The 12,294-nt window shown below is 37.1% G+C and overlaps 1 protein-coding gene across 5 annotated transcripts in view; it reads right to left on the bottom strand.

The window, feature by feature from the left end:
• Nucleotides 1-9,779: 9,779 nt before the first annotated feature.
• Nucleotides 9,780-12,294, bottom strand: part of atf7ip2 (activating transcription factor 7 interacting protein 2) — a 35,835-nt gene continuing 33,320 nt past the window's right edge. For 4 of the 5 annotated variants that reach the window (XM_057816976.1, XM_057816974.1, XM_057816975.1 and 1 more), the window contains one exon: nucleotides 11,480-12,257. In XM_057816976.1, the coding sequence (XP_057672959.1) occupies nucleotides 12,044-12,257 (214 nt within the window). In that variant the 3' untranslated portion in view covers nucleotides 11,480-12,043. Of the gene's footprint in view, nucleotides 10,002-11,479; nucleotides 12,258-12,294 lie in introns of those variants that run through there. The other variant, XM_057816973.1, reaches the window with a different exon arrangement.

Genomic DNA, 12,294 nt, shown 5'->3' on the forward strand with positions numbered 1-12,294 from the left:
TTAGTTATTTGTTAGTTTAAGGGCTCCTGAGTGGCTAAGCTAGGGTGAGTCATAGGTGCCTGCTTAGTATACAAATAAAAAACAACATATGCACGCACGAGAATCACCGATGACCCATGCAATCAATAGTGTTGGCTATGTTTTCAGGATTAAGTTATCAAAAAAAAAATTTTTTTTAATGCATTTTTTGGGACATAAAAAATAGATAATACCGTAGGAACGGTATGACAGAAATTTTTTGCGGTTTTGAAACCTTGACGTTTTCATACCGTGGTATACCTTGAAACCTGTAATCGGCACATGTCTACTGACAAACTGCATGGAATTTATTGAAATCAACTCCACCACCTAATTAAACCACTGGCCGGTGTGTGTGTGTGGGGGTGGGGTGGGGGGGTGGGGGGTATGCGGCGACCAAAGTTCCCTCCCGGGTCGGCCCTGGACTTGGTGGGCCGTTGCAGCTCCCGTGGTGTGCCGGGCGGATTGGGAGGCTGCAGCTGTAGCTCGCGGGACAGGTGGGCGTGGAGGTTGGTGGTGCGTCCCCTGTTCCCATCCCTGAAGGCCGGTTGATGGGAGCGCCCGGGGGACCACCCTGGATCCCTGGGGGGTGACGATGGCTCCTTTGCTGGGCTGCGGGAGGAGGGATGGGCTGCTTTATTGCTGACGTTGCATTTCGCGGTCATCAACATATTTTGCCTCCCCTCCCACAAAAGTCAAACTCCGCCGATGATCTTACCCAGTGGTGGATGAAGTACACTTGTTTTTTTTAAACCTATATTATATATACACATATACAGAGATCTGGGTCAATAGTTTAAGAAAGAACCAGAAAATTCATTGACTGCTCAGTTTTATTTAAAATTGTTCAGAATGGACAAAACAAGCAATACAATTGACTGCACTGTAAACAGAAGCTTAACAAGCTCAAAAACTCCACAACTTAGCTTAATGCTATAACTTAGCAAGCAACTATCAGGTCCGACACCTACTGTACAAGAGTGTGGTGGTTTTTATCCTAAGCGGAGTTCAGGGGGTGGGGGGCAGGCCCCCCTGGTGGCCGTAAAGTATCATTGCATGTAATTGACTTTCATATGTATATATATTAGGGCTGTCAAAATTATCGCGTTAACGGGCGTTAATTAATTATTTTAATTAATCACGTTAAAATATTTGACGCAATTAACGCACTAGGCCCGCTCAGACAGATTTAAATGTCAGTACAGTGAAAGGCCAACTTGTTAATTGTGTTTTATGGAGTTTTTCCGCCCTCTGCTGGCGCTTGGGTGTGACTTGCATATGTTATGTGGCGTAATGTCACCCTCTGCTGGTGATTTAGTGCAGCTGATTATTTGGGTTTTGGCGCGCTTTTCTGACGTGATTATATGTCGACGCGAACTCACACTAATAGGCAGTGCTATTCAGACCAGCTAACGTCCGCATCCAGTATTCAGTGCCAGTTCTCATAGCCCCATCACACTGTTTGTGTCTAATACATGCATCGCTTGTGAGTTATATTCCTCCTTTGTTTATATTCATGAGCATTAGATAGTTATTGATGATGTGTATTTGAATTTGTTCACATAAATGGTGAAATGCAGTTACATTGTTAGATGCTTGTGAGCTAATTGGCTAGTGCTACTGCTCAAATGGACACGTGTGTGTACATTTTGTGATTTATGCAAGTTATTGACATATTGCCTTGTTATTTTCAGTTTTACAAAAACACAAGAAAAGTGCTCCTGTCAAAAAGAGATGACTTCAGTAAAGCCCATGCAACTTTGCCACACCGTCTGATTTCTTTTTGGAACTTATGTTTGCTATCTGTCAATTTGTGTACTCACACACATTGAGGACAGAATAGGGCTACTAGTTTATTTTTTGATTGAAAATTTTACAAATTTTATTAAAACGAAAACATTAAGAGGCATTTTAATATAACATTTCTATAACTTGTACTAATATTCATCTTTTAAGAACCACGAGTCTTTCTATCCATGGATCACTTTAACAGAATGTTAATAATGTTAATGCCATCTTGTTGATTTATTTTTATAATAAACAAATACAGTCCTTATGTACCGTATGTTGAATGTATATATCCATCTTGTCTTATCTTTCCATTCCAACAACAATTTACAGAAAAATATGGCATATTTTATAGATGGTTTGAATTGCGATTAATTGCGATTAATTACGATTAATTAATTTTTAAGCTGTAATTAACTCGATTAAAATTTTTTATCGTTTGACAGCCCTAATATATATATATATATATATATATATATATATATATATATATATATATATATTTATTAGAGCTGTCAAAATTATCGCGTTAACGGGCGGTAATTAATTTTTTAATCACGTTAAAATATTTGACGCAATTAACGCAGATGCCCCGCTCAGACAGATTTAAATGACAGCACAGTGAACTGCCCACTTGTTAATTGTGTTTTATGAAGTTTTGCTGCCCTCTGCTGGCGCTTGGGTGCGCCTGATTTTATAGGCTTCAGCACCCATGAGCACTGTGTAAGTAATTATTGACATCAACAATGGCGGGCTACTAGTTTATTTTTTGATTGAAAATTTTACAAATTTTATTAAAACGAAAACATGAAGAGGGGTTTTGATATAAAATTTCTATAACTTCTACTAACATTTATCTTTTAAGAACTACAAGTTTTTATATCCATGGATTGCTTTAACAGAATGTTAATAATGTTAATGCCATCTTGTTGATTTATTGTTATAATAAACAAATACAGTCCTGATGTACCGCATGTTGAATGTATATATCCATCTTGTGTCTTATCTTTCCATTCCAACAATAATTTACAGAAAAATATGGCATATTTTATAGATGGTTTAAATTGCGATTAATTGTGATTAATTAATTTTTAAGCTGCAATTAACTCGATTAAAAATTTTAATCGTCTGACAGCCCTAATATATATATATATATATATATATCCCTAACCTAAACCCTAACCCTAAGTTAGATATTTTATAAGATATTTTTATAATGGGTCTAAATTATATTTCGAACAGATGATGTTACTAGCACTTTAGACGGCCATCTGCTTTGCATATCATTTTCAAAAACAAAAAAAAAATGTGGAGGGCAATTTTATTTTTTATAAATGATTTTTTCTTTGAAAATGTTTTTTTGATTGATGCAACTTTTGGGGGGATTGAATGATTTAGACATAAATGCCCTACCCATAATATGGCCCAAACACAAAAAGGATTGCTAAAATCAAAGAAAACTTTTCTAAATGAAAAATTAGGTGTTCAAATGCAAAATTTTGAGTCTCAAATATTTTTTTGCATTCAAAAACTTTTTTCTATGACTAACATTTTTCTTTTTTTGATTGAAGTGATTTTTCTTTTGAAAATATTTTTTTTTTCATATGAAGCAACTTATTTTTTGATTGATTAATAATGACACAAATGTCCCAGCCAAAATGTGGCCCAAATGTAAAACAATATTACTTCAATCAAAAAAAATCACTTCAATCAAGAAATAAATGTCAAAAATAGCTTCCAAATGCATTTTTTGAATATCAAATGTATTTTTGCATTCAAACACATTTTCTTTTGATTGAAGTGACTTTTTTTTAATTGAAAATATATATTTTCATTGAAGCAACTTTTTTTTTGATTGAAGCAACTTTTTTTTTTTTTTGATCGAATCATAAAGACACAAATCTACCTCCATATGGCTCTGCTCAGGGGATACTATTTTTGACTAAGGTAATTACATTAGCACGACACTGGCAGGCGTACCATATTCAATGGATGATGATAATTCCCCACAAGAATGATGGTAAACAAAAAAATGCTCATTTTCAACTTATAATTATTCTTGTAAGTTGATTTTATTGCTGACATTGCGTTTCGGGGTCATCAACATGTTGTGCCCCCCCTGCCCCACAAGTCAAACTCCGCCTTTGGTTTTTATTGGTCGATATCTTGTCCATCTTGGATTGCGCCAGAGGCATGAAAAAGGAACCTATCAATTCACAATGAGAAAAAAAGAAAACAAGCAAAAGTAACGTGTAGTGTAGTAAAAAGTACCACTTCATATATTAATATAGGGATTATAGGGATCATAGGGATTTCTTTGTGTCAGTCGGAAACCATCAGTCAGAACGAACCAAACTCACGTGTGGAGTCCCTCAAGGGTCAACTTATGGACCACTCTTATTTAACATCTATATGCTTCCCCTAGCTCAGATTACGGAACAGTATGATATCTCCTATCACATCTATGCAGATGACACACAACTCTACATTTCTGTGTCCCCACATGATTATAGTCCCTTAGTCTCCCTGAGTAATTGCATTCATCAAATCAATGAATGGATGTGCCAGAATTTTCTCCTGTTAAATGTGGAGAAGACAGAAGTGATCATTTTTGGGCCAAAAAAGCACAGGTCAAAGATATGCAGGCACCTTAGCACAATGTCACTTACAGCTATAAATCAAGTCAGAAACCTTGGCGTAATTATTGACTCAGACCTAAAATTTGATAGCCATCTAAAGTCCGTCACTAAATCTGCTTAAATACAGCCAGAATTAAGGGTCTTCTGACTCAAAAACACATGGAAAAACCTATGCATGCATTCATTTTCAGCAGATTGGACTATTGCAACGTATATTTACAGGCCTTGATAAAAAAATCAGTCAGGAAGCTGCAGCTAGTACAGAATGCTGCAGCCAGAGTCCTCACAAATACAAGGAAACTGGACCACATTACACCGGTTTTGAAATCGTTACACTGGCGTCCAGTGAGTCAAAGGATAGATTATAAAATACTACTGCTCGTCTACAAAACACTTAATGGCCTTGGACCAAAATACATGCTTGACTTGTTAGATTCCTATGAAACATCTAGACCCCTAACGTCGTCTGGAACGGGTTTCCTGTATGTTCCAAGTACAAGAACCAAGCAGGGTGAGGCAGCATTTAGTTATTATGCTCCTCGCCTCTGGAACAAGTTACCTGAAGGTCTAAAGTATGCTCAAACTGTTAGCGCCTTTAAATCAGGGCTAAAAACGCTTTTGTTTAGCACTGCATATCCATAACTGTCGATATATTTTTTATATATTCTATCTATTTGCTTTCTATTCCTCTTGTGCATTATTATTATTTTCTCTTTATTTTTTTATTATATTCATGATTAAATGCGATTTTTATGTATAATTATATTTCCTATTTCGACTGTCTTTCTTTTTACGTCCTATTGATTTTAATGTGATTTTTATGACCTTCATGTGATGTAGAGCACTTTGAATTGCCTTGTGTTGAATTGTGCTATATAAACAGGGGTGCACATAATTTTTTTGCCCAGGTTCTCAGAGGAGGACCTGGAGATGTGACTTGGTCCTCATTGAGCTTGAGAGCCGACCCGCCTGATGCGATAAATTTATGACAAGCTTTACTTAGAGCCAATTAACTTCAATTAATTATATTAACAATTAATGCTTGATTAACATCAACTGGCACAACAAAATTGCCATTACTTTGAAGTGAAATGTAAAGAAATAAACATAAAAGCACCAATTCAAAATAAAGGGCATTATGCGGCTCCCACATTAACTCCAAGCCTTTTTAAAAGTGGGATGTCCTCCTCATAAGACCTCATTGAACGTGCATGTTTAGCTTTGTAAAATGCGAGCAAAAACACGTTTGTCAGTGCATGTCGCTGTTCATTACCTTTATTCCGCCCTATTCCGCCACATGTTCATAGGGCGAGTGGGGTCCGGTTTGACATCGATAGTTTGCTTAATTGCCACATGCTCTCTGTTTTTTTCGTGCTTTTCAAAGTTTGGATGGCTGAAATTCTTTGACCCTACATAAAATGCGCTGCTCTTATCGGCGACATTAGGATTCACACGGCACATTTTGTACCGCATTTCCGTGCGAGCATCATTTGCTTCTAGCCATGGTACCTCCTGTAGCCGCTTTTCAGCAGAAGTCCTTTTTTTTGGTAGCTCCGGTGACGTCTCTGTCGTCTGTCTGTCTTTTGACGGGGGTGGGGGAACACGGAAGTAATTACTCAGTGTGGCCTGCCTCTTCGACATTTTGAGAAGTTATTTTCACGTGTCCACCGCAAATACAGTGGTCAGCCATCGGTACGCAAAAGCATATGGAAGCCGTTGAGGGCCAGCGCGTTTGTCTACGTCCAGTACGCATGTGCGCATGCGGACCACTTATGTGCACCCCTGTATATAAATAAATTTGCCTTGCCTTGCCTCAAGTAAAGTACAGATACACAGAAATGTACTTAAGTACAGTAATGAAGTACTTTTACGTCGTTACTATCCACCATTGATCTTACCCATCTTGATCCTCAGCTCATTTTGTTGTGACTTCTTAATTTTCTTTTAATCGGTGATCGTTAACCTCAATTTGTTTTACTTGTACAGTGTCCTTAAATGTTTTAAATAAAGTTTATTATTATTATCAGCTGCAGGGTTCAAACTAAATTGAGAACTCTCAGTCTGAATTAGTGCCAAAACAGCCTGACCTGAGATGACCACCAGAATATCTGTTGTTGCTAAATATAGCGGTCTCACATTTCGGTCGATCAATGGGTTTGTAAAAGTTTTTGAGGACTATAATTCTATGAGTTTAAGGGTGCAGAGTTCAGTGCCGAGGCGCACAAGATTAAGATGACAAGTCTAAACCTCTTAAAGCGTACATTCACGCGAAGTCTAATATTCCATGGACATCATCCATTTTACAGGAGGGAAGGGACTAAAGAGGGAGGCTGCCATTCTGCCAGCGCTTCACTTTAAAACTTTAAAGAGCACATTTGTTCCCTAATCACTCATGCTGCTCCACCTCTGCTTTTTCTATCTGGCTACTCTGCACTATTTTTCGGCTCCCATCTTCTTCAGCCTTAAGCCCTGTCAGCTCTGATTAGGCTACAGTGTGTTTGTGTGTCAGTGTGGATGACTGTTTTAAGTGGTCTTAGGGGGCCGATCATTCTGCTCCGCTATTACACTTGCCCCACTCGACCGGGGGAAACGCACTATTGCTGATGCTTGTGTCAGGTAGACGTCCACAGTGGCTCTGATCAGAAGCGGAGCTTGGAGGGTGCTGGCAATGCAGTAGCACCCGGGCCTGGTTGGGAGAGGGCCCCAAAAGCAGCGGCTACATTTTGATGGACCGCAACATCTTAGCTGAGGTGTGCCCCCTGGCTGCTTGTTCGTGAGAGTGAACCAATTGTTTAAAGCAAGGGCGTAGGTTTGCATAGGGACAGTAGGGACATAACTACTGTGAGCAATGTAAAAAGACGTCATTGCTGTGGAGGTGGGAAACACGCCACTAATTTTGCTACTGAAAGTCCGACCTGCATCAGAGTTAGCATAACATTAAACTGTGTGAACATGCTAACCTGCAAACTCAAGTAGGAAGCTGTTTAGTGAGAAGTGTACTTCTCTTTGTGTTTTCTACTCTTAACGTTAATAAAACTGTGAGAAATGTAGTGAACTCTGCTGGAAACTAGAGAACCAGAGCATGTTGTGACTTCACACTTTTGAAACCAAATACTAGTTTATTTCATTCAATAATTAAAAAGGATTTATTCGTTTTCTACATTATTTATTTAGAAATATTAATCTTTGTAGCCTATGCAGATATTTTTTCAGATAGCCATACATTAATCTTAATTGAGATAAAGAGTTAAATTAATTCAGAGTTTGAATTTTTCTATAATTGCGCAAACCAAGGATGCACTTTAGAGATGGTTGTGGACAAAAGCAGTAGTGCTTTACCTGAAGGAAGGCTTTATTTTTGTTATTCCCGGGCTAAGAGGTTTTTTCAGTTATATTTATTTATTTATTTAGATCAGGGGCCTCCAAACCGGTCCTCGAGGGCCGCTGTTGGTCCTGGTTTTTGTTCATACCGATCAAGCACAGACCTTTTAACCAATGTGGTTTCTACTAAAACAAGCAGCACCTGACTGCAATCAACTAATTACACTTATAAAACACCAGATTGGTGAAAAGGTGTGGTCTTGTTTTGATGGAGTGAAATCCTGCACCCACTGTGGCCCTATGTGGAATAGTTTGGAGACCACCGATTTAAAATGGACAATGTTGAGTGGTCTTAAGACAAAGACGGGTTTGTATTTATTATGTATGTTTAATATAATTTACGTTCAAATGCTGCAATTTAAATTTGTTAATAAAATCCAGACATTTATTCTGTAAGTTTTTAAAAATGTTTTAGTTGTATTTGAAGACAAAGGTTTAAATCAAATGGTATATCACCTGAACCAATATAAAAGTTAGTAAAAGATAATACAGATTTATTTTGCATTGATCATTTAGCCTATCAATTAATAAGGTTAATATTTGTGAAAATTTTCACCCTGACCATGGTTGACCCAATCTGTTTGGTCTTATTAATGTCTCGTCCCCAGCAAAAAGTGTACATGAAGGTTAGGCTGTTATATCGCCCCTACCATAGTTGAGACCAAACCTACGCCTTTGTTTTACTAATGTTTCACTGGTTTTCATATATATATATATATATATATATATATATGTATGGCGGAAAACACTCGGGTGACTTGAAGTTCCGCTCTGAGACCCCCAATTTGGCCAACTTTCAAAATTATCTGATATGCATGTGAGATAAGTCATTGGAAAGCTTAAAATCTCAATTTTCTAGGGGAAGCAAAATTTTGAACAGGAGGGCATTTTTAAAACTTTGTTTTTTAAACAGCAAAACCCTAACTGGAGGCAAGAGAAGAATTAAAGACGCCACGATTTTAACGAGATATTATCGCTTACTTGTTTTGATCCAAAAACTCCATGTAGCATGTATCACCGAGTGTCAAGACACAGCTGTGAATGGCCACAGCTGGATTTTTGGGGAATTCATGGGTGAAAGATGGCGATATAACAAGGATCGCGATGCAGAAATCGCAGACAACGAGGAGTGGTCAAGATTTTTTTCATACATTTACCCTTCAAAACGTTTTTTTTTCTTTGTTTGGATCGATTATTTATGATCTAACATATCGGGGAAAATGCGACAGTAACAAAAAAATACAACTAAGTAAGTTATGAGGTAGATATCCGTGACTTACTTACAGACACCAATTTTTTCATTGTGACGTAATTTGTTTAAAAGTTTAAAATATGCGAGTGAATATTTTTTTTTTTTTTTTAAACTTAATACTAGACATCAATTAAGTTGTTAAAAAAAAAAAAACTAAATATTAGACATCAATTAATGATTCTAAGCCAAAAATGATAGACATTTTTAATAATAAATATAATTACTTCTTTTTATGGCTGGATTGAAACAAAAGCGGTTACGCGACGTCTGTAAATGGGGGTTTCCATGGTAAAACGGACAAATTAAAAATAGTTCAGAGATTTAGTGATCCATGAATCTGCTATGGCAGCAAATGGACTTATGGTTCTATTAACCACCACAGTTCTTTTGGCTTAAAATACAGCAGTTTATTTTAAAGAGGGGTGCAAGAGCAGAAACTGCTTTTTCAGCCTTGTCTATGTTTTCCGCCATATATATTTTAGGGCTGTCAAACGATTAAAATTTGTAATCAAGTTAATCACAACTTAAAAATTAATTAATCATAATTAATTGCAATTCAAACAGTCTCTAAAATATGCCATATTTTTCTGTAAATTGTTGGAATGGAAAGACACAAGACGGATATATACATTCAACATACTGTACATAAGTACTGTATTTGTTTATTATAACAACAAATCCACAAGATGGCATTAACATTCTTTCTGTTAAAGGAATCCACAGATAGAAAGACTTGTAGTTCTTAAAAGATAAATGTTAGTACAAGTTATAGTAATTTTATATTAGAACTCCTCTTAATGTTTTCGTTTTAATAAAATTTGTAAAATTTTCAACCAAAAAATAAACTCGTAGCTCGCCATTGTTGACGTCGCCGAGCAGTGATGTCACCTGGGCTCCCAGCCGTTCTTCCACAGTGTCTTTATCTAGTGATTGAAATACAATCAAGCGTCAATGGCGAGTTTTAAATTACTCAGAAATCAAGCAATTGAGCATGTTTTGTCCCTCGACTGACGCCGTAGTTCCCCGTTTACTGGTGCATCCACGGTCATTTGAGTGCTGGCTTCACAACGTACTAGACTCTGATAGTTTGTATATTGTGACTAAATATTGCCATCCAGTGTATTTGTTGAGCTAAATGAAATGTTTGAATAGTTTGACCAAAGTCTGAGTATGTATTTTACATAGCTATTTTGACTAGGAATGTCAGTTCTCTTTGCATTTAACGCTTTTCTTTTTGTGATTTTTTTTTTTTTTTTTTTTAGCGAGAGATAGGATTATTTTTTTTTGTGCTTTCACTAAATGACACTTATGTTTGTTGTGAAGGAGTTGCCAAAGCTTATGTCAATAAACGGCGCGGTCCAATGAACACCTGTGTCCACTCACCTTTCTCTGCCTCTTAGCTCTCAATGTGCAAAAAAGTGTCATTGCAATGCATAAGCGCGTCATTCCACGCATGCGTTAAATATTTTAATGTGAATAATTTAAAAAAATAATTACCGACCATTAACGGGATACATTTGACAGCACTAATAAATATACATATGTACCGTGAAGTAAACTATTTAAATAATACTTTCTGTATGACCGGCTTTATTTTTACTCTTACATTTCACTTTACAAGGTGGACATTTATTAAACACTCATTGTTTCCAAATCCATTTTGGGTAAAATCGTCAACATTCACTTGAATGGGGGGAAAGAAAAAAAACTTAACATGTTGGAGTAGCTCAGGGAACAGGTAACTTGTACAAACATAAAAGGAAAGCAGCACAGCGAAATCAAAGAGATGAATGAGAAGAAAACGATATATTGCCAAAAGTGGACACGCATAACAGTTTGTTTTTTTTTCCCCCCGCATCATTTGCAAATGCTGTAAACCAGTGAGTTCTCATGTTTGAAGTGTCACCTTGTAACTGCAAGTTTGCGTTTTGGAGAGGACTGCCAATGTTTTACAGCAGGCTGAATAAAGTACATTATCTTTTTTCCATTAGCCTCAATGTAGCCATGCTACCGTTTAACAATGTTAAGTATAGATGTGTTTCCTTATTTTACATGTCTGTACTTTAATTCTACACTGTGTTGATGACCAGTAAACATCTTTGAAAGGAACTGTAGTCTCATATGCAAACACACGCACTTACAAATGTATGCACGCAATCACACAGCGTTAAATCCCACCCGGGAAAATTACCAACCTCATTTTTATTTACCGTGCGGTTGACGTATTGCATATTGCGACAGGCTCACATATCAGGAAAGAAAATTTTTATTACAACAGAATGGAAAATAATGGACCAGTTGATGTGAGTCAAAGTTTATTTGCTTAGAACAGTTAAACAATAAGAAATATATAAAAAAATAATAACATTTGTGATGGACACCCCCCCCCCCCCCCCCCAAACCAGATGTTTGCTTTTGTGGGCTGTCATGTCAATAAAAATTCAAGACCTGTCAAAAAGGATCAGAAGTGCTGAGTGATATAACTGCAAAAAGAATATTTGCAAAGGGGCTTTCTACTGAACCAGGGGCATCCAACTGGCACCGTGGTTTTTAGAAACCTTACCCCCTTTTACGATTCTTCTTATGATTTCATACAAACCTTGCAACAATACGTATGAATATATTCCAAATAGAGTTGTCCTTCTTGGAACCAAAAAACGAACTAATTTGATAAAACTTTGAACTGCCGTCATTTATGGCTTATTAAGCCACCAATATACTGGTCCAGCCCGCTTGAGATCAAACTGGGATGACTGTGGCCCCTGGACTAAAACAGGTTTGACACATCTGCTTTAACCAATAGTGTTTAACATTTACCTTAAAAAGCAAGCTAGCTGGCAAAACAAAAAAACAAAACAGTCACACAATACTGATGGTAATAAATACTTCATCATATCCTGGCAGTCCGCACACAACAGACACAAGTAACTCAGATGTGGTGTATTTTGACTACATGCTGGTTTGGCTACAATTGAGGTAGGACTGCGTTTACAACATCACTATAGGGTCCATACCGTCCAAAACTGTCTTTGCCCACCACGGCAACACACAGCTTGTACCCTGGTTTGTACTTGGTGATGGTAATGTACTGAGGCAGAGATTTCGCAGCCACGTTGCCCAACAGTCTCCATTCTGGGAAAACTCCGCTTCCCTTGATTTTTTCCACGGTCAAGAAGACGCTAAAAAAATGAAGAGAATTAGAAAACGCAGAAGTAA

The sequence above is a fragment of the Corythoichthys intestinalis genome, chromosome 16, assembly GCF_030265065.1.
Source record: "Corythoichthys intestinalis isolate RoL2023-P3 chromosome 16, ASM3026506v1, whole genome shotgun sequence".
NCBI classification, from domain to species: Eukaryota; Metazoa; Chordata; class Actinopteri; order Syngnathiformes; family Syngnathidae; genus Corythoichthys; species Corythoichthys intestinalis.